Source organism: Colius striatus, chromosome 15, assembly GCF_028858725.1.
Source record: "Colius striatus isolate bColStr4 chromosome 15, bColStr4.1.hap1, whole genome shotgun sequence".
Taxonomy (NCBI): Eukaryota; Metazoa; Chordata; class Aves; order Coliiformes; family Coliidae; genus Colius; species Colius striatus.
Window position 1 is genome coordinate 1642274 of NC_084773.1, and position 24027 is coordinate 1666300.

Here is a 24027-nt window from a genome sequence, read left to right on the forward strand (position 1 = left end):
GTTGTTAACTATCTGGTAATGTATTCAGATTTCTCACAGTCCAGTGTGCAGCAGCTGGCAGTTTTTATAAACATGAGAACAACTGCATTTTTCTGCTTACAGTATTAGCACACCTGAAAACAAAGCACAATCTCACTAAGAGTGACCTTGACCTTGCTGAATTCATCGACAAACCCTCATCAGTGGTCAGCATCCTCTCCTTCAGGAGGAGTTAAGGCTTACTTAGACCTTTTCCCACACAGTCTTAAAAGAAAATAAACACAACCACAACATCAAAAAAAGCCCAGACACATAAAGCTCAGATACATTAAAAATAACTCACTCATTGTGCTAACTATTCATGCAGAGGGTTACTTTTGAAACAGTCCCATTTTCTACAAGGATTTGATACATTATTTGCCATCGATTGAAGTTCCCACATTTTCTTTGTGCTTAAGACTTTCACAGCTGAGGGCTTTACCTTTCCTTTTTTCTTCCCCCAAAATAATACAGTGGACCCTACTGAAAATTTACCAGCACCAAATTGCTGGTGTAATAATCAGTCTTTTGTCCACACTCCTGCCCCTATAGTTTCCCCTACAGTGTGCTGCATTTGAGACAAAAAAACCCAAAAGCTGTTACATCATTAGATGACTAAACCAGGCAGTTCTGCCAGCATTGCACTTCTTACCTGACAACTATTTCATTCAGAAGGTCGTGACTCCATCCTGAATCCTTTCTCATGCTGTTCATTTGTCCAAAAGCTTTGTATCTGTTGGGGTCTGTTTCTACCACTGGGATCAGTATTCTCTGTTCTTAAGAACTTCCCACTGAGCATACCCAAGTAAGTCAACATCTGATTTCAGATTTCTTATGCTGAAATGTAAAAGAATCGTATGGCTTTTTCAAGTCTTCCCTACATATGAAGCTAATTTTAAGGTGGATAGGGTATATTTTGCATAAAAGACTTCCAGATTATCCAGAAAGGAGCCTCTTCATGCAAACAAAACATCCAGCCAAAACCCAGGGTTAACTTAATTTAAGTAGTGGCTTAAATTCCTTAGCTCTGTTTCTTATAATATAAACTTTTCAAAGTGGGGACTTTGGCCTCTTATTAACAGGGACTGAGAATGCCAGTACCATACATACAAACGTGCACTAGTTGAAGTCACTTCTTTTAAGAGAATATGCCACCCATTAAAAGAGTAATCAGCCTCCTAGTATCAGCAAAGGGACATTTGAAAGGATTTGTCTTACAGATTCTAGATACAACATCAATGGATAATGTCAAGTGTTAGGAATTGGCCTATGACCTTAGGAAGTTCCTACTGTACAGTAATAACATTTTCCAGTAAAATAAAGGGACAGACTTACTTCCTGACTCTGGATGCCAATTTTGCCACTTTAAACTCAAATATTTAGAAGTTCCCCTGTGATTAAAGCCCAAGTGAGTCATAATACATACAATAATACACGTTCTTCTTCCTTACATTTATGCATTGAACTGCTCCCTGGAAACAATTAGCCAATTTCATACCACTAATTTTTTAAGTGAATCACTAAACGAAATGTAGCTGAAGAGATGGCCCTACTAATCACATCACACAAGAAAGAAAAGACACACAGGGAAGGAAAGATACATTTTATTTACATTTTTAGCCTTTGAATTATTTTTATCCTTGACCATCTGACAATAAAATGATGTGTTCTCTGGATTTATTTCCATTAAGAAAAAACACCCAAAATTAGCAAACCTACCTGACTCAGTGCAATAAATGTTCTATTTACAACAAATGCTCCATATTTATTGCATCCCACATGAATATTGCCACAAATGTCCATTATTTAACGGCATGATTAATGTCACATGCTAAGTAAAAGTCCACTTCTCTTTAGTTTAGCTAATTCAGTTCAGGATAACACGTTTTTTCTTTGTAGACAATATTTTGAGGAAAACAACATTATAATCAAAGAATCCAATAATCTTCTGCCAAACACCACGTTTCATAAATCTGCATGAGCAGGTCCTGAAGGTCAACAGAAGTATGACTGTCCTTCCAACTGTGACACTTCTGACAATGCTTAGTCATCAGTTGGGCAGCCGTCACCTCAGTTTCATGAAAGGAACACACAATTCTCTACGAAAGGATCTGATGCCTGATAAGCTTTGCATTTAAAACACTCTTTCCCACACTGAAAGTCAATTGTCAAAGTTTTGGATTTAGAATCTGAGGAAAAAAGGTCCTTTCATGAGGCCTACCCTGCAGAAGCACCCAGTGAGCATCCTGAGCTTGTAAGTGCAGAAATAATGTATTTTGAGAGGCCAGATTCATATCTACTTAAAACTCAGTGGACTCTCCAGTACTTTAAACCCCTGAGAGAACTAAAACTGGGACAGTGACTATTTTGAAAGAGCCTGAGGGTATTTTGGAAAATAAAGCTAGCAATACATAGAAAATGAGTGATTTGGGGTTACAGTTCATATATACAATTAGTCATTTTGCTCAGTGTTTCTGAAAACCCAAGCTATAGCACACAGGAAGGTTCACTTCCACATATACAGAGTGTAATTCCTTTGCCCTGTTACAACCAAACTGTTCCACAGTAACAAAAGTTCTTGTTTGAGTAGGAAAATTGGGCACATAAATTAGAGCAGAGTTCTTAAATGCACTTTAATCTTCTCAAGAAGACAAAGCAACATCTGCAACACATTTAGAGAAAATGTACCATTTATTTACCCATACACAGTATGTCAAGGTGTCTTCCTCAACCATCCCTTTGTCATTTTATATAATTTCTTCATACTGTAAGTTACAGATTTCTTGGCCCCTATAGGAAAAAAAAAACAGAAGACACAAAATGCAGAAAATATCAGCCTTCTGAAAGGTTAACTCAAACACTAGGTTCTTCCTATAGTATGTATTTCCCTGGAAGAATGACAGGGAAGAGAGGCAGACATGCAAATAACCTTCTTGTGCATTCATAATACAGTAAATAATGACACAAAACCCACTTTTACTAGTATCAAAACATGTAAAAGAGAACAGGCTCGTTCCCAAGGCCTGATGATGTTGCATACAAGCACACTGTATAGAAAATGACCAAGGTACAGCAAATGCAGAGATTCCTGATAAAACTCCTAGACGGGACAGAGGGAAACCGGTAATTTACATCGTTGTCCCTAACTGCTAAGTACAGGAAGGGTTTTAAACCATCTCTGTCTACTGTAGATCTCATCAAACCAATACATTATGCTTTTCAAGCCCTTTCTGATCTAGTGCTAGGTAGTGTGTTCAGCTGAGCAGGATTGTAATCTGGCTGGGTAATGGACATGGCAACAGCAACCTGACAGACTATTCTCCTCAGCAGGATACCCAAGCAGGACTATTTAGCAACATCCAGGCTGTTAGGCATGCAGGTTAGTCTGCTGGCCACGTATAGAAGAATCTAGTTGATAAAGCATTTTGGCTTTTGAGACAGAAGCCCAGCACCAGATTCTGAAGATTAGATGAAACTTAATCATCCAGAACAATAGCTATGCCCAAAGCTGTGTAGCCAAAAAGTTACTGAAGGGATAAAGGGGAAGAAGAGATGGATGAGCTAAGATAAAAGAACAGCCTGCTCAAGCAAGACAAGCAAATTCTGTGTGACTGATAGGCATCAAGCTTTATACTTCTAAATCTTACTTTACCAATTTCTTCTGCTAATCTGATTTTAGCTACCCTTGTTTGATGCTACATGTCAGGCACTTGGTTGCATTGTTGTAGACCAGTTCTACACAATTAAAATTGAGAAGCATCACGCTGATGTCCTTCTGGATTAAATGTACATCAAACACTGCACACCACCAGTAGCTTCCCAGGACAGACAAACCAACCCAGAGCACTGCTTTGCAAAGGCTTGGGAATTAAAAATGAAAACAGAGAGGTTTTTTGTCATAGAAAATATGCTCCTGACTGTTGAGGTGGAAATCTCTTCTGGTTTCAACAAGTTGTAAAGCACATTATAAACTCCTTAAATATATTGTTACTGCCTCATCCTAACCGATGTTAGTTATCGTCTCATAACTGAGAGAATAGCACATCTGCAAGAGAATAAAACCACCCAACTTGCTTAATGAAACGACATCTGTGTCCTTAGGTAAAAACAGATCATATTGAAATGACAATGGGTATAAAAACCCAACAGATTACATGCCCAAGTGAACTGAAAGAAGCAAACATAATGAAATGATGGACAAACAGCTGTAATTTGGCAATATGAGAAGTATACCATGGACACTAGTATGGATACACATCACAAGGACATTGTCTGCATCAATTTTGCTTCAGAGTAACCTGTCTCTCATTTATAATAAACCTCATATAAAGCCAGAAGAGCTGTCAGACTCCAGCACCACCCTGCAGCAGCCCACAAGTGGTGAACTTTGCTAAATATCCTACCATTAGGCTAGGCCTGCAAGGAAGGCAGTCACTGCTCAATTTTCACAATGGTACAGAAGGATTTTGCAGCAGTCACTGGCTCCCAGCTTTTACAAGTTTTAGATACAAAGGGATGGAGGATGACTCCTACACAATTTGTAAAGGTTACGCTTGGAGTTAAACACTTTCTGAAGTTCTTACCAGAGATGAGCCTTCTGTTACAGACCAAGAGTAACAACAACAAAAAGACACAACTTTTTGCTGGATTTAGTCATAAAATCATAGAATGGTAGAGCTTGGAAGGGACCTTTAGAGATTATCTAGTCCAAATCCCATCATCTAGCATCTGGAAACTTAAAAACAAAGTACTGTTAGTCTTGGCATTTCAGCTTTTGAGGTCCTAGCCAGTGGAGATACCTGTTTTGACTCCACCCTGCTTTTTTTGATAAGAAACCACCCCAAAACAAAAAACGAAATAAAACACAGAGTGACTTTACAAATGACAACCCAGTCCAATCACAACCCTACAAATCCCAAACCTAAAAGGCAAGTTTTTAATGCTGCACAAAAAGTTTTCATCTCACACTTAGATGCACAGATTAAAAAGTATGGTACATTATATTTACTATGATCTTTCTCCTGCTTATTTAATAGAACATTATTTACTTGACAAGACTGACTAGAAGTACACAGAAGCAATTTAGCCAAAAGCCACGTGGCATAACATGCTAGAACATGAGGAAAGATCTTCAGGAACAAACAAGCAACTTCAACTCTGGTTTCTAGGCTACTGCATTGAATGGTTTATTTTAGGGGGACAAAAAGCTATGATAAGATCTTATTTTGACAAGACTTTAGAAAGTAATCAAATTAAGATCAAATACTTGAAGTGAAAGATGGCCCCAATGTTAGTAGCCTAGAGTCACAAGAAGCCAAAGGAGTATGCAGTAGTAAGGAAAAGTGCATGCTCTATTTATGAAGGTATGTGATGGAAAGTGAAAAACTTATCACAACAAATATGCTGCATATAATCGGTTTTGCACTTCTTCTGTCACTAATTGCAATTTAAATAAACTCAACTTTACCCTTTGTAAGGAATCTCCCATACATCTATTTTCAGCTTACAAAACCACGTGCATCCCATATGTAAGCTCAGACTTTTCTATATTTAATAGGCTTTTGCTAAAAGCAAGCACACTAATGAAGTCATGATGGACTTCTCTTTGCAGCATCTCAAATGACAAGTAAATAGTCATGTAAATTCTGAAGCACCTCACATATCTGCATTAAAACTGCACACAATGTAAGAATTCCAGTTGCAGGACAAGGTCAGGCTGAGCTCAGGCGTAGCACACAAAGGAAAAGAAGTGCTTGCAATCTCCAGAGTTAAAACCACACAACTGCGTGGCTTTGCAAATTACTGTCCAGTCTCCCAGGCACCATACTTCCAGGATACAGCCCCTTGAATACTGAAAGTGCTTTGCCAGAATAGATGTTGTTCTGCCATTCCAATGAAGTCAGTGTAGTTCTGGAAGCACAGTGTATCATGTGGCAAATGAACAGTAACACAGTTGATACAGCCCTGCAGGACTGTAATTAACTACGCTGGCACTGCAGCCCGCAAGTCAGCTTCTTCTATCAGCTTGCCAACCTACTCTGCCTCTTGCAGCAGCTCAACATTTTTCTCCTTCATATTTTCCCCCTGCAGGGAGCACTCCACTGAACTCCACCCCTACAGCCTTATGTAATAAGATGCTTACATTTCTGCCCCAGCACATCATGCTACAAAGCAAAATACAGGTTTATACATACAGCTGGTTTCTTAAAGCAGCCCTCAGGGTGATGAGTCACATCTGTAGTAAAAGTTAATGGTTGTAATTATGGCTCAGTCACAGAATCTGAAGCAGTTGTACCACATGAAAATGTCTCTCTACTTCAGCTATGAATCTATGACTTGGTGGTTCCACCTCCCCTTCAGATTTTTCCACTATATGACACAGAACAAAGACTTAATGCACATGGAATCAAGACCACAAAATATCAGTGTAAACATAAGTTGTATCTGCTTTTAATTAACAATCCATGTTTGGTTTTTTGGAAGTGTTGGTGTTGTAAGACAGCAATTTGGCTCTAAGCCTCCTAAAATTCCCCAAGAGGTATGTCTGGCTATAGTGTTCTTTATTTCCTTATGAAAAGAGAGACCAATGCATGTACTGCTGAAGAGCTGTGACGTGGAGGCAGACAGTTATGTCTTGTTAGTGGATTGTGCACAGACACATGCAAAGTTTTAGACATATTTACAGTGAAGTGCAGTGGTATGCAGTATCTGCTCAGGCAGTGAGGACAGCAGTTATCACAAACCTACAGAGTATTTTATGTGTAAAGCTGCTTCTCGTAGCAAAAAAAACCTCCTTGGAGACACTACACCAATATTCCAATTCTGAGGAAAAGAGAGTATTATTCAAAGCAGCTACCACCATTTGTGCTAACTTTAAGGTATCTTGAACAATTGCTTCAAGATGATGATTTAATTCATAGTATATTATTTACATGGAATCTTGAAGGCTTGCAGCATTTATAAGATATAAAGAAATCTAAGCTCAAGAAGGTTCAACATCTCCTCCAGAGGAGCTAAGTATAAGAACTTCAGAGTTAGCTCCCAAAGACCACGCAGAATGTGGGAAAAATAAATCAAACAATGGTGCCATCTCTAATTGGAAACAGAGAGGCAATCTCACCACAGACTCGAAGAAATACACAGGCACACTTTCAAAAACTAAATAGGGCATTTAACAACAAACAAAAACACGGAGCTTGAGCTCAACTTCAAAACCACACTGGCAGAGAAAGATGAGAAAAGTTCTCTTAAATGGGTAGAAATTCTTTCTTTTGCTTGTCCCTCTTGCCAACGAAGTTAATACACAGCATGTCATCTCAGCAACAGCTCTTGAATCTCCTGACTTCACATTGCATTTACAAACACACTGTACATTGCCTTACCATGCTGCAGACCACTTGGGATTTTTTTGTTGTTGTCAAGATAAAACATTCAGCTAAGGAAATCGTTTTGTGTCCCCTATCACATTTCAAAAAGAAAAATGGCCATGAAATGAAAACTAATTCTTTTGCAAGTAGACAGAGGCCAGAAGTACTTGTACAGTTACTAGGAACAGCAAGAAAAAATAGTCTGGGATTATTTAATGGAGCCACTGCTTTCAGGAACCTCTGCTACTCTTTACATAAGCACTGCAGGACAAAGCCATAGGACTTTTCCTAAAATCTCCACTAGAAAACAGGTCTTGGGGAAATAGAACATTAGACAAGATTTGTTTAATGAATTAAGGATGCTGTATTTCTTAGGGATTAAATTTAAAAGCCCACCACCTTCCTGTAACACACATTCCTCACATGAGTCAAGCAAATACTTTCAATGTAGGAGTCACAATGTTTTGTCTGTGTACAGTATATCTATAGGAGTACTAGGTGGGAAGAGCCCCAGGAAGTGGCAAAGCAAGGTGAGCAGCACTAGTGCCTGCCCCCTGGTGATGAACTTTTTAAATTAAGAAACTAATTGGGAGAAAAAAAGCTTGTTGCATCTTCTAATGAAGTTAACAAATGCAATTAGAAATATTTGGAGAGTAATATTTTAAAAACCTCAACAAACAGATAGGCAAAAGGCTTCTGACAAATACTGAGGTCATGTCCCTGTCTCATCAGTTACATTTGCTCTTTCATGTGCACTACAATGTAGGGTTATATGACAGAAACGCTGTTTCTGTGCCTGTCTTCAGCAAGCAAAACTCATCTGGTAAGGCCCACACACAGGCTTGTGAGGAAGCAGTGTTATGCCTACACTAGCAAGTGAGGCAAGCCCCACTTAATGTGTGGTGGCACACGTTACAAACACACTCCTGATCCTGCCCAAAGCAGCAGGACTCCCTTTGTCCAGCCAGGGTGGCTGCACAGCAACGTGCAGCAAGGTTAGTTCTGCAGGCAAGCTTTGCATTCATTAAATGACATTCAGAGGTTAGGAAATGCCAGAAACAGCCCTTTTCAAAGTTTAACTCGTTTCCCTCAGCGCTTAATCTGCGAGTAACCCCCCAAGATCAAACCTGAATTCTGTTCCTAATGGTTTTGGCCAAATTCTGGCAGAAGTGCATGAATATGGTTAAAGTAAAACAAACTCAATTATGCTAAAAGTAAGAAAACTAAACTCTCCCAAGTCTCTTTGTTCAACTTTGGCTTGTCATTGAATTAAAGGATGACAATTGCATTGCTCTACCTGAATCAAGTTGAAACAAAAAAGCATTTACAACACTAAAAATCCTATTAGAAAATACACGTTTTTAGATATAACAGCTACTTTAAGTAAGTGTCTGATTAGATTAGAGTCTATTTTAAAAGAAAAAGTCATTATATGTGTCATATACTACAAGTCATTATATAAGTCACTATATGACATATAGATGTCCCACTAAAATATGTACTCGGATCCCCCAAAAGTCCTAATAACAATATAGGCCTCCCTAGTAAGTGATTCAGTGCATGACACACAGGAGCTGCCAATTCCCAGATGTGATTTTCTGTCCATCACAACAGAGAGGAGCATAAATAATCTGACAAAGATTAACTTCTTTTATTCATACTCTCGCAGTTACATACAAACACCATTGCTCCATGGGTCAGTGAGGCTGCCAACTTCCACAAACACTGAGTTCAACTTAAGTCTTCAATCCCTTTCCCTTCAGTTATTTTGCTCTGCAAAATCTACTCTCCATGGATAGGTTACAAGCCAGTATTCCTAAGAGAGACCTGTTACAGTAAGTTTTGACTACTACCAGGTAATTCTGACAATAAACCCTGAGAGAAAAAGGTCATCTATTTTTTTTGGTTGGAATCCTGTGTTAGGAACAAATATTTGCAAAATGTCCAATTATATACACAAAAAAATAGCTTTTTTTCAGATGGAGTGATGTCCTTAGTCTCCTCCCGCTACTAAAGTTAGGCAATAGCTTTGTCAGACTTCTCCCAGTTATAGAACTAGACTATTAACAGAAACATATAAAAAGTACAACTGTTTCCGCTTATTTTACTCGGCAGACCCCTAATGGTCCTGAACACTGCAACTTGTGCTTCTTCATAAGGAAGTAGGAAGTATAACATGGAGCCACCAACTTTAATACTAAATGGGAAGGGAAAAGCAGCTGGAGAAGTCTGGATGAGGACTGCTCTGTAGGAAGCAATACAGCTGCTTTTAAAACCAGGAATGGCATCATCTGGATAAAATTGCTTTTGTGCAAGAATTAGGAATAGTTCTGAATTAGTTCAGAAAATTATTTGAACAACTCCATGCAAGCAGCAAGAATTTTTCACTTTTTTAAACTGAGCTGCAGTGGTTTCAGCTTTTTAAAAATGTAAAAATCTGGTTGTCTTAAAATTAATTCATTTAACTCAAGAAAACAGGGTGAAACTCCAGCTACGTCACTGGCTGTAACATCCATTCAGTTAGCAAAACTCTGATAGCTGAAAAGCATTTCTAGTTTTCTCATGATTCTAAACATGCAGTTCTTTTTTTTCCCCCCTTCTACACCTTCTCTCACATTGACTTTGTAACACTTAACTCTTTTTCCAAAGTAATTCATTTTGAAGTGTGAGAGTTACAATAATAGCTGATGCTCACCAAGTACAGGCTCAGTCTGGAACACATGATGTCTTCAAATAAGCACCTCTCCTCCGAGTCTGACAAAAGCATTGGATTCTGTCAAAATTCCCTCCCTCAAAACTCACCCCTTCCTAAACCTTTTTGACGAAATAACTTTATAATCTACATAACACACCAGTACTATGTACTGGTCATTCCAGGATTGCACTCACATGTAGAAAGTCAGAGCTATATGACTTCAAGTTCTTTGGGCATCTTATAATTTCTTACTAGTTATGTAAAGCTGCTTCTTTAAATATCACGTTTACTTTCCAGGGGCTTCCAATTAGACACCCAACAAGTTTATTCAGCAAACTCTTATAACAAGTCAGTCTTGGGGCCCTGTCATTTTTGCTTAGTGAAATCAGAAGGCCTGTGTTGATAGAAATCACACACACTCTTACCAGCTGTTAGTATGGTTTTAGCACTTTGCACTATACTGGAAGATCTCACAATTCCTGAAATGCCTGTAGATAGAAAAGCATACAGATGTTACTCATCTTCACAGTTTTGTGGGGACTTCTTTTTTTCAATCCTCCACCATACACAGAAAAGTTCAATATTTTTCCAGTTACACAAGCAAGACAGCATGAAACTAAAACCCACACTGAAGCTGAGAAGGTTTGTTTCTATTTTGCTTTGTCACACTAACTGAAAATATTCTCTAAGCTATTTTAACTTATTTTATATGGAACATACTGATTTGGATTTTTTTTTCTGTATTGAAACAGATAACAGCCAGTAGGAAGTGATGGAATCACTCTATTTGGTGTTCCCATTATTCCTCTACAAAGATGATTAGTCACACGGGACTCAGAATTATTTCATCTTAACTTCCTAGAACAGAATAAAGGATACTCATGGTTTACTTAGATATGCAAGTGGAGTTTTGCACTTCTCTGACTAAGCAGAGATACTGGTGTTACGCAGCCTCTGTCTGGCTTCTTGAAATTATCAGCTTTTGGAGATAAGGCTCATTTACCACTTTGCACTACGGCACATTCATCTCTCACTGTTCAGTGGCTCTTAGGTATTAACAGAAAAGTAGAAGGAACATTCCAATTTTTTTTAAAAGCATTAAGTTGTATCTAACACATCTCTAAAAGCATATTGATATGTGCAGAAGTACTGTACAGCACTAAATGCTTAAAAATGTATAAATGCAGCAGTCCCAGAGTTACCTCTCCAAATGGAAAGTTATTCTTCTGCCATTAGAATGCAGAATATAATTTCAAGTATTATTTTTAAATCCTTCTTTCAAAGCTACTCCTATAATGAAAAACAAAGTTAAGGGAAACCCATAAATAAGAGGGATACAATATTCCACCTGAAAACAACTTGGGAAAGGAATAAATCATTTTTTGCTAGTCAAATACCTAGAGACAACACAATTTAACTTGAGTAATCAGCTTTGTCTTGTAGGGTTACCCCATGTCCTTCACCTAGGTTCTTGGATTAGGAAATCTTTTGGTCACAAAAGTGAGAAAGGGGATTTGACTTTCTTCTAAGAGTACAAAATGCTTGGCTTGAGAAGACTAGATCTACCTAGTGTTTTGATACTGAACTGCTGCATCACTGTGCACGATCCAGTTACAGTCATGGCTGCAACACCGTACACAAACCCCTGCAAGTATAGTTAGGTCAGGGTGGACAACTCAGGGCTTTAAAGCTCACCACACAACTCTCAGATCCAGCTATTATTACATTCCTGTTACAGTCCAGCCACAGCAGCACAGAAGCCACCTCAGATTGACATGAAAAAAGCTGGACAGCTTCACATCCAAGTGTAGTTCATCCTATACTGTCAATGGGGATCTGCAACTCTCAGGAGATCTATTTTCCCAAATGGAAACCAGTGTAAGAGCTCGTGCAGCAGCTGGTTAATCTCTAGTGGCTCCCAGGCTTCTACAGAGTTTTTGCAGTGCTTAAGGAGCTTGTAAAATTAGCCACCTGAAACTAAGATGTGTCAAGTTCTTTCAAGATGTGGAAGACTCTTCAAGTATTAAAAATTTTCATTTTTCTGCAGTATAATTAAACATTTATTTCTGCAGCATTAGCTTTAACTTGCTATTATGACATAATCTTGCCTCAGAGAAGCTGTGATGATGAGAAGCACCGCAATCTTTTTCTTCAAAGCTTGAGCTCTCTGACAGAACTCAAATAGCTGGAATAACTATGATGATTGGGAAGGGTAAATGTCAGCAAGACAGAAAATAACTTAGCATTGAAATGTATGACTAGTAGGATGTATAACTTAGTAGTTAGATGAAGTCATGCCAGTCATTGAAATCCTGAAGATGGAGGCATCCCAAATAGTTATATGGTCTAAGCAGGCTCCATGAATTCCTAAACACTAATTCTTTCAGGACCCAAACAAAACCATATCTTTCTATATCAGTAGGAATATCATTTTGCAATCAGACAAATCCAAATCCATGCTTTTAGGAATGTATCTCATGATTAATCTCTTGTTTTATTTGTCCTCCTCTCCAAATCAACCTGAATTAGAACAACGTATACAATAAAGCTGTATATCTATCGAGCCCTAAAGGAGATTATGGACACTGACATACACTGATCTAGGCCTACCTTGATGCACCACAAATCCACAGTCAGGGTCATGTGCAACTTGCAGTAAAATTTCTTCCACATCCCTGTTTTTTCCAGGAGGGTCTACCAGAGAAGTTATCTTCTGTTGCAGAGTCCTTGGCAAAGCCATTAGCTGTGTAAATTGACCTTCTGGACTTTTATCAATCTGCGTGTTATAAAAAAATTAGAAGTAAAAACATTCAGTGTTAACAAAATCTCTTGAAAATGAGGTCAGAGAAGTCATTTGGCTATCTTTGACCTCTGATAAATATCGCAAAGAACATGATCCATTTCACTTGTAAAAGTCATGGTCAGTGCTAATGAAAACTCCCAAACACTGGGAAAAGCAGTATCTTAGTTCTGACCCTGATGAATAACTTAATGCAGAGGTAAGGCTAACATTCACATGTGATCTTGCTTCCTCTGCAAGCAACTTCTCATTGAAACTGTATCATTTCTGCTCTATCCAAGTTCCTTGGGAAACATAAGTATCCTATAATGAAAAAAATGTAAAAAGTTCTCAAAAGACCACTTAGCTCAGTTCCTTCTGCCTGAATATAACCAAACTACACACATATACACACTTCAAGTTTAGTTTGAAAACAATTTTCTCTGCTTTAAACTCAAACCACATCTGGTTTCTATAATTTGAAGGAAACATTAACTCCACATTTTCCAATCTAAATCAGAAATTCAACAACCCTTTTTTGAACACGATACCAACATGCAAGCCTGGACACACAACATAAGCACAGACACATAATGGAGCAGATCTCTCCAAAAGCAGAGGAAAATATGAAGAGCTTGATTCCACCCACACAACTTTTTAGACAGTTCATGGAGACATCAGACAGGAGTCTAGTTGCCCTATACACTCCCTTTAGTCAATGGGGAGAAAATGATATCCAGATGAATCACCCACTGGCTACAGAGGGAGTCGACAATGAGCCACTATGTGGGAGGAATCTACGCCTGAATCAGAACTGTAAGAACCAGAGTCTGCCTTCACATGTTTGAGGAATCTTTCAAGACTAAATTTTCCCTGTAACTCTGAAGACATACACTTGGAGAGGGGGTTTCTATTCTGTGTTACGCAGCACTTCCAATCACAGTTATACTCTTCAGTCTAGGGAAAACTGCCAGGAATCAGACCAAGGTGTGAGGAGTAAAGTATTAAAGCACTTTGCCCAAAATCAACAGTGAAATGAAGGCATTTAAGTTAAAACAACTCTTATGGAATTATGGACAGATTAATTATCCAACAAAGTATTTGTAGTATGCTACCAGGATTTGTTTAAAAGTAAGACAACATGAAGCATGATTATAACTGCCCATTTTCTTGGAAAAATCACTATTGATCCTTTTCAAAATTCATTTACATACTTCTTCCACTCAACTGCTCAAAAGCACACTGATAAGAAAACACGGAGACAGCTGCAGTAGAGTTCGCCCACGCTGTACTCCAAAGCAGCACAGTAAAACTGGGTACTGTCCTCAAGCTTGCTCATATCTGTACTTCAGTCTCTTAACAAAGACACATCCTAAAAGGAGGCATTCATGAGATAATTGCCAAGGTGACTTGAGGATAAAGAGATACTATGTTCATGAGACAAGCCATGCTATTTGCAACTTCATGTCGAAATGTGTACCATATAGCCAGAAAAACTGCTATTGGACTCCTGACTCTGGCATCCTTCCCCTATTTGCACTGTTACACTCATGCCAGAAAGATGGAATTCAATATACTGATCATTTTGGATATCTGTTTCCTAAATACTAGAGGAAAATTGTTTTAGTACTTAAAGATAATGCCAGAATTTCATTTGGGTTTAGTCCACTCATCTTCATAACTAGCACTCTGGGGTTTGAGATGCAGCTTTTGATTGCAGAAAGTGGCACCTCTAAGTTATGGTCTAATCTTTTTAACACAAACCATATGTTTATTCATCACTTCCTAGACTGTTGTTTCCATATGGTATTCATTAGAACACGTGTTTTAAAATTATCTTCTCCTGTTCCCTCACTAAGGCTCTAGTTCTGTGCCCATACTCAAGGAAAATGAACAGTACTTACTACTTATGCAGAGACTGGTATTTAAGGCAAGTCTTCTGGTTGCAACTAAACAACAAAAAAATCACAAATAGCACATACAGTGACTACAACTGCTCTCCTTGCTGCATGGCACAATTCTTGCCTTCTGTCAATGTGATAAAGCACTTCCACTTGCTCGTTTTAAAAATGTTTTGAAGAACACTTGCCTCTAACCTTCCCAGATGGTGCTTATATACCACTTGAGGGCAGTCCTGTAATATGTTACTGTACAGCTTCTGAAAGTGGGCAACATTAGGTTTCACTATGTTCTGCACTTTCAATCTGTCTTCTCCTATTACCATTCTGAAGTCACCTAGTCAAAAAAAGAAAGCATCAGTTAATTAGGAAAACAATTGAAAGCTTACAGGAGACTATATGAAAAACCAGCATGGTACAAAACTGATCTAAAAATTTCACCTGCAATTCTATCAATGCTTATATAACTCACAATAAGCTTCACATTTTAAAGTTTAAAAAAATACTATCCCTTCAAGCACAGGAAATAAGTTTCAGAATTGCTACGTGGCTTCTGACACACTGCAATGTCATCAACACATCTATCTGCATTTTCACTTGGGCAACAAAAAAATCCCACCCAACAAGTTCAGCCTTGAAAGTAGCAACAACATAGTTCTGGTCTTTGCAATCATACATCAGTTTGAACAGATTACTAAACAAATTGAACAGACACAACACTTTGTATTTGGAAACAAAAAACCTTTCAATTTTCCTGTTTTGAAAGAAAATAACTAGCACTGTGTCTGCACTTCAAAGGCAGCACCTGAAGCGTAACTAATGGCAGTCATGGTAAAAATCACAGTATCACCTTTTACTCTCAGATACCTGTTTTGTTAATAGTTTCAAAAAGTAACTTCTTTTAACACTGTTACATTACTAACCTTTACACTTTCTTTCACAATACACATCTGAGAAGTTTCAAAGAGAAGAAGTGAAAAGACAGTCTGTCTCTACCGGAGCATTCCTCTACCTCTATTAGGTGCTACCCTGGTAGCTTGCAGGGTTACCAACCATGAGGTAGAGGCTCAGCACAGCACATATCAACAAACAAAATCCTGAGTCAATTAAATTTTCCACTTCCCAAATTCAGGAGATAAATGTTGTTACAAAGTGGCAACTTTGTTGGCATTACTAAGTTTGTGTCCATTTTATGCCAAGACACAAAACACACACCTAAAACAAATGGTACTGACTCACTGCTTTCAAAAAAGGCATTAAAAAGGATAAGCATTTTCCAAATTAAAGCACGAAGAATTCTTCTCAGGAGTCTAACTCTTTTTAAACTCTAAGGAGACTAATTAGAGCATCACACAAAAACAATTTTATCTACCAGTATGCATCTTATGAAAAGTTTAATGCTTAAAAGTGGCAGCAAAATAAAACATCCACAAACATGCAATGTTCCCAGCTGAGAGTCTTATTGCTTTAGCTCTGTTCACACAGTGGAGCTAATTTCAGCATTTTACAGCATGGTAACTGATCTACCATGGTTTTGGTTAACTGCTGTTTCAAAGGATATATAAAATAGTATCTTGGCCTCTAGTGCTCACCAAGAATCTATGACATTCCTGGACAGGTTTTAAGTGGGTAGGTGGGTTTAACCCCAGCCAGCTGCTAGGAAGAAAATTAACTCTATTCCAGCCAAAACCAGGATACTAAGTATGCAGCCCTGTAGCAAACAGTCCTGGTTAGCAACACTTAGCCATCAACAGTCAGTACTTGTCTTTATTATTGCTGTCAGAGAAATAATGATTCAGGAAAAAACTGTCAAGGAAAAGCTGAATGAACTGCAATCTAAACTGACCAGAGAAGCACAGAAGGAAGAGTAACACTCCTCAGGGGTACCAAGCTGCAGCTTATAAACCCTACCTGTGCTTTTTTTTAATAGCCAAACCAGCATTGCTATATGAGCAAATAAAGTGCTGTGCAAACTACAGCTCTAACCAAACCTCTTCTTAGTGATTTCATTAAGGATATCAACATTTAAAGAGCAATGCTGAATTAAATTCTAACAAATCAATCTTATTATTTCCAGTAATTTTTTGTCCAAATCAATTTTGTAACTAAAGGAGGAAATTGCTGTACCAAAAACCATGAAAACAAATACCAACCAGGAAGTGAGTGTTAAACATAAATTGAAGAATCATAATTTGTATCTTTAACTACATAAGGAACCTTAAATATGGCAAATTTAAAGAGAGATAAAGTATGGGTTAATGGAACCATTAAACTCAAGATACAATTCATACAAACAGAAAGAAACCCACCATTATTTCATCAGTTTTACTTATTTCATGAGTTTTACTTATATCTATTTTCTATGAATACAGACAACCAGTCTCTCCAAGTTGTCATGTAACACAGCATCAAAACATAGTTGTTGGAGCATGCAACAGTGTGGGCCCAAAGCAACAAAGCATGTGACTTCTTATACAATAGGTCTCCTACTGCAGTACAACCGCTCCAATGCCATACTAACCAGAATAGGAGAGTCCTGCAATCTGCATATAGAGGTCTTCTTCAGAGAAACTCTCTGGTAACATGAGAAAGGCTGCTGTGACTGCACTCTTCAGATTGCTAACAAGAGCAGCTTGCAGCTTGCTATTGTCATTCTGTGTCAGTATCTTCACCTGAAAAAGCAGTGTCATTGCAAACAAGACTTGAGGGAAGTGCTACTGAAGCCAGAAATGTTACTCAATCCAGCATGAAAAATAAATAAGCAATTTATTTAAGATTAGATCATCTTCGTACTGTACAATAAAGACTAAAGTGTCTCCTTTTGTTTACACGGTGGGAATATCTTTTTAAGAATTGACAGTCTACTACAAAAGGATGACTTCACAAGCACATTCAGAACTACTACAAGCAACAGCCATTAACTGATCTCTGAAGAGCTATTCACCTTTTCCTATTCATCATTTCAGGATTAACCAAAACAGTAAATATGAATGCATCAACAGAAATACCTGATATGTGATTCTGCCATGAGAAAAAAAGCCCATGTCACATTGAATGGGAATGCAATACCAGAAAAAGATATCTCTTTTTGGGAAACATTCAAACTGTTCAGGACCAACTATAGAATACAATCACTTAGGATACGGAAATATGCTGGAATAAAGAGCAGATCTTCAGTAAGAACTAAATATAGAAACACATTGTTATAGAACATTAGACAGATGAAGTCGTCCTGATTCACAAGATAGTCAACCATGCTCTTTCAGAAACAACTCCCCTAAGAATATCTGCTTGTTGGGAGTTTCTGTCTTTTTCAAATGCTCTGGTTAAGCAACACTGTCTTGCTTATGAAGGGCAGCTTCTTAATATTTGTTTACTCTGGAACACCTTAAAATGCAAACCTACTGGCAGTTATGAACAAATACATCCAACTTGCTTTTTCTCCCCTAAACCATAAATGAGTTGCAGTACTATTTGAAATTCTGCCCCCACATATAACCCAAAACAGCTAAGGTATCATTTCAAGTAAATATTTTCCTTCATAAATGTAAATACTGTTAATGAAGAAAAAAACCCAAAGCACCAAACCTAGATTCAGTAAAGAAAGTGTGAGATTCAGACATACCAGCTACACAAAATTCTTCTTACAGAAAGCACATTGCTTTGTCAATGTCATGGCTGGCCAAAACCATATTCAGAACATACTTTTCAATTATATTGAAATCTTTTAAGAGGGATAAAACTAGAACAATATCTCATTTTGGTACACAACTGTGTTCTGCCAGCCCTTCGTGGGAATTTTTATAACATAAAAACCCTACACCTCCAAATACTTCTCTAAAACACTAGAAGATATTTCTACACATTATTCATACTCCCCTCTCTCTCACTTCAATTTATTAAACACTTCCTTCTCTTCATTGTCTCCAGGACAACAGTAAGTACAGCTGCTCACGCTCAAGCAACCACTTACATTCCATGTCTAACAAAAGAAAAATCAGTAACATTTCAGATGCTTTTTAAAATCTTCTTCCTCTGCAAAGGAATTGTGTGTCATTTGTGCTATGTATTGCACTTTTGAGGTACAGCAGCTTTTTTTTCAGGAATTCTGTCAGTTTTGGAGAAATTAAACCAAGCTGATTTAACTTTTCAATAGTTAAATGGGAATGCAGCTTATTAGCATTATAAATTTCATGTAGGATGAAAAGGCAACAAACTTTTAACACAAAGAAAGAAGCCTGGGAAGAAAAGTTAGCATTTCTAGGTGGCAGTTCCAAATTCCCCTCTATTCTGCCAAACATTCTGGGAAGATTACTTGGTTAAGGCAACAAGTTTATAACAGAAACAAAACTTTCAGTGAAAATTAAGCCAAGGTTTTCAAGCCAGAGCAAATGATTCAGCTCATGTGCTAGGATAGCTTGGATAGCTTTCACTTGTAGGGTGACAGCTTTGTAACAGAACACCAGAAAGGCGCTGAGCTCTTCCTCCTCTATATGAGAGGGAGGAGGAAATTCCCAGGCAAACTGTTAAACAATATTAATCTGGCTTCAATCAACTGTGTCCAGAACTATCACAAATGGCAAATGGTATGTAAAAGACTGTTGTGGATAAGAAAACAAACCAGAGACTTATTGTACAATTTTAAGGAGATATAAAAAGCTTTCTATCACTACCACTTACAATGTATGTATCAAAACAATTAAAGCAGTGTGAGGCCAGAATTAGCAGATACTTGAAACACATTCAGCGGATCTAAAAGTTTTATTTGGTCAGTTTTGCTCAGCACTGCATAACATTCAAAATCTCAGTTATGATTTTACAGATGCTACAGGAAGAGGCATTTTAAACACCCACCAAGTAATCTTTCGAAGTCCAGTTTAAATCCTGCAGTCTTTACTCAATGTCAATTCCTCTGAGCTTTATGAAAATAATTCAAGTTGATTTGTTCCTTTTTTACCTATTAAACTAATGTGTGAAGATATCTCTGCTGTCTTGTTAGCAACTGAACTAAATACCAAATTCTGCCTTCTTCTGCAAGTATGCAGTGCTATTGAATTTAATCGAAAGATAGGAAGCACAATTTGTATATGCTAAGGACATAAGAAATCCTAAAACAAATCAAATCAGCAGAAGATGCAGTTACACTGAAACCAAATATTCACTATCCACTGTTCACATCAAATTCAGATTTCTTTCTTCAGTTATTTTTTTCTCCATGCATTCAGTTTCACTCCTGATAAAGATAATAGCTGTTCTAACCCTTGTTATCCTATAACACATCTCTGGAGATAGACAAAAGCCAGTACTGACAGAGTAATCTCTTGAAATTTTCACCTCCCCCCCAAAATTTTCACTTAGCACTGCTGCCATCTGCTGAATGCACACGGAGTTGGGCACTCAAGGGAAAGGAAAAATGTCTTATTTTTAATGACATAGACATGGAGGAGAAAAGCCAACATGCCTAATGTGATCAACGACAGGTACTTTCACCAAACAACAAACCAGATAGTAACTGCACAGCAAAGATTTCCATTATTCGTGCTAAATTTCAGTGACTACTATAATTTGTTATAAAAGGTAAATATTGCATTTAACATTAAAGGGTCTTAAAGTTAACATAGTCCAGTTACTCAAGATTTACTACAGGCAGAAGATTCTGATTAATATACTTACCTTTAGGGTCTTTTTCCACATAACACAGCACATCATTAAGGACTACATTTCACTTCCTTTCTGAGAGATTATCCATCTAGAACTACATCCCTAAAACAGGGCAGATTATTTGTTCAGTACTGATACATTGGTCTTCAACAGTTAAAGTTTAAACTACAAGTGGTAATTTTCTAGCCCTTTAATTTCCTGCATTTCAAGACAGCAACCTGAACAGACTAACAGTTACCGGTTTCTGTAGGCGTCCAGCGACATAAAGGGTTTTCCAATGAAGTAAATCATCAATCAGGGTATCAGTGCCAATTACACCATATTTAATCATCTGGAAAATAGCAAAAGAAAGGCTTTTGAGCAACTGTATACCTGCACTACTTTCACTACATGACACTTTGTACTTACTTACTGTAAGTATAATTAATTCTGAGAAACATCCCAATAAAAAACTGAATGTGTAACATTACAACATTTTGATGTTTTAATGAATACAGAGGGTAAAAAAAGAAAATAATTCCTATTTACATGAAGACTTCTAGGGGGAAAAAAAGTGGAATGCACAGAATTCTTTAAGATCCTTTCTAGAATCGAAGTTATAGTAGTCACACAAAGATCAATCACTAAAGCAAAAGACTTTAAACCCCAAAGAAACCTAGTCTAGACAGACAGTGACACTGAAAAGATCTCAACACTAAAATAAAACTGTCCATAAAAAGCTTTTGGAAAGGTTACAATCAGATTTGTACCAGCCAAACGTTACAATAGTTGGAATAATCCACAGTATCCTTTATGATACTAAAAACACTCAAAAAGCAGTTTCAGAGACACAAATACTGACCATACCATGAGCTAAAGATCTGTTACAATCCACAAGATTTGCCTCCTGCACAGAAATCTGCTTTAAGCTAATCATTTCAACACACAATGATTCACTCCATGACTGTTCATATGCAAACATTTAACTTGATTTACTCAAACTATTTATACTTACCCTACCATTACATGGCACCAAAGTGTTGTAGTAAATCCCTGCTCCATAGCTCTGTACACTACTTATCTGTTTTGGCCCAAAAACTTTTAGGAAGGAATAATGACTCCTGTTTTTCAACAAGTTCATCATATGCCAGGTCACTGAATCATCAACAGCAAACACGAAGTCCAGCATATTGTTCTGTGCATAAGGAGAAAAGGGTTGGTGTTTATGTGTTAGGAAGCAATCAATGTTAATCATATTGATCTAAGATATTCACAGTGTTGGACTACCAGTTAATCATCATTCACATGAGTAAATAAGGAAAACAAAACAGAAGCATCGTTGTCAGATACGGGTTAAAGGTTCTGATGAAGTTGTACATTTTCTAGTCAGTCTAGCTGAGATGGTCCAAAATTTCCCTGTCCTCCTGGTTAAGGGACCAACCTTCAACCCCTCAAATCAGCAGACTATGTGATGAGCTCTCCATCATCCTAACAACCAGGACTTCTGCCAATATGCAAGGCTATGAACTGGGAGATGTGGGCAGATAAAGTCAGCTCAGAGTTGGCTGCAAGAAACTGTACTTTCAGCGCATTTTTGCTTTTGTCAATGAGATCCAAAACCCAAAGATTTTTAATGTACAATGCATGCCCTGCTCTTCTGAAAACACGAGTTCACACATTCCCTGCACACAAACATGACAGTTTACGACTCATACTTACAATAAACAAATACTTGGAGTGACATTGCTTCAATAGACACCTGCCTCTCTCTGCAGCTTACTAATTCTGTGATGTATCTCAGATAAGCTACTAATACTACTAAAAAGTCTGTCAGCTACCTTTTTTTCACCATTCTTTTATGTGGGGATGAGAAGTTGTTAAGAGTTCTCAAATTATTATTATCCTCTGTTTCTCTCTTTTCAGGAAGGAAAATGAGACACACTTAGAAGTTGCATTTATGGGGCAAGCCATGATGAGCAACACTGCCTACTAACCATTTTAGAAGGTCGAACACATTAAAAAAAGACCCCATTTCAAAGGAGCCTGGCCTCCAAACGATAAGGAGGTGCCAAGAATGCCACCTGAGTGTGGCAATGTGGTGCACAACAAACATCGTCTGGACAAGCTGCAACTCTTTTAAAGCCGCCAGTCGATGAACCTTGGCACATGCTTCACAGATACGAGGTTAGAGGGACACCTGCACCACACAGACGACTACAGAGTGCCCGTCAGGGACCACGCCGGGGCCGCCGGGCAGTCATCAGGCCCTGGTGCTCAGCCTGGGCTCAGACCGAGCACCCTGCGCCGCCACCTCGCCGTTTGGTAAGGGAAATGGGAGGGCTGAGCCCTTTTCCGTGTACAAGCCACAACCACGGCGCCAGAAGCAGCTCCAGGTACCCCAGTGCGCCACCTCCACGCCGGGAACCGACACGCTCACGGCGCACGGCCGCGGCGGCTCTCCGCTGCCCGCCTCACACACGCGGCGGCGGCTGGAGGGGCCCCGAGTGCCCGGCCCGGGGGAGGCCGCCGCGCTCACCTCGCCGTCCCCGGTCGAGGCCCCAGCCTGTCGGAAGACTCCGGACCCGTAAGCGAAGGCCAGGCTGAGCTCCTGAGGGAAGTGCGCCAGAACCCGCCGGAACTTCACCCCCGAGCTCGACAGCACCGGCAGCGCCATGGCGCCGAGCGGGCAGCCGCCCGCTCCCGGCCCGGGCCGGGCTGCCGTCACACGCCGCTTCCCGCCCGCGGGCCGAGGCGGCGGCGGCTGCGCGGGGAAGGAAGGGCAGCGGCCGGGAGCGGGCGGGAGCGGGCGGCGGCGGCCGCGGCGCGCAGCGCCCTCTGTCGTCCGGAGTGGGGGTGGCGGGTGGCGGCCGCGCGGCGCTCCCTGCGGCCGGGGCGGGGCGGCCCCGTGCCGGCGCGCGGCCGTCAGAGCCGGACGTGTCGGTGTCGCTGCCGCTGTGTGCCCGGGGCCTGGATCAGCATCCCGCAGGCCAGGCCCGGTGCGCTGTCAGGGAGCTGCTCCGCGGCGTTTCAGGCCGAGTTCCTCCTGGGCTGTGCTGTCCCGCCCGAGCCGCGAGGGTTTGTTAAGCGAAGCTGCTCCCTCGGTAGTAGCGAGATTCTGTTCACCGAATGGGATTCATTTTTCAGTCTTCCCCCACATCCCCATTTCGGTTTAATGTTTTTTTAGGCCATTGCAATCTCTACCCCTTCCTCCATCATTTTTTCTCGTTTTTTGTTTTTGTTTTTGTTTTTTAACCCCTGTTTTGTGCTGACTCGAGGCTTCCCTCGGGAGTTGCTGCCGGCTTCATGCTGCTTCACACATCCCCCATGCTATGGAAACAGAAAGCCCACAGCGTTTAATCATCGCTCTTGTGCTTGCGATTGTCTCACACTCCTCGTGCTGAGCCTGGCTTGGTTTTCATTCTCGAGTCCTAGATAATCAAGTTACCAGAACTCAACAAGAGTACTAAATGGATGAGAACAGCTCACGAGACGGAAGCGTATCTCGTTCCCTCACGATTTCGTGCTTCCCTGTATCTGTCTGCCCAAAGATCACGTTGATCGTCCTTGTTTCCGTGGCTTTGAAAATACCCTGTTTATGCTGTATACTGTTCCAAGGGAAATGCTGGCAGG

General features: G+C 39.4%; 1 protein-coding gene across 4 annotated transcripts; it reads right to left on the minus strand.

The window, feature by feature from the left end:
* Positions 1-1642: 1642 nt before the first annotated feature.
* Positions 1643-23142, minus strand: TAMM41 (TAM41 mitochondrial translocator assembly and maintenance homolog). Of its 4 annotated transcripts, XM_062008209.1 has the most exons (9): positions 22934-23142; positions 21413-21592; positions 20657-20749; positions 17279-17429; positions 14949-15094; positions 12691-12856; positions 10506-10568; positions 10081-10139; positions 1643-2808 (listed from the first exon to the last, which is right to left on the minus strand). In XM_062008209.1, exons 1-9 carry the CDS (start codon positions 23069-23071, stop codon positions 2791-2793), a joined length of 1014 nt encoding a protein of 337 aa, XP_061864193.1. In that variant the 5' UTR covers positions 23072-23142; the 3' UTR covers positions 1643-2790. The 4 variants fall into 4 exon arrangements, with proteins under 4 accessions (XP_061864193.1, XP_061864192.1, XP_061864194.1 ...); XM_062008208.1 differs by lacking the exon at positions 10081-10139; XM_062008210.1 differs by lacking the exons at positions 10081-10139; positions 10506-10568.
* Between the last annotated feature and the right edge of the window lie 885 nt (positions 23143-24027).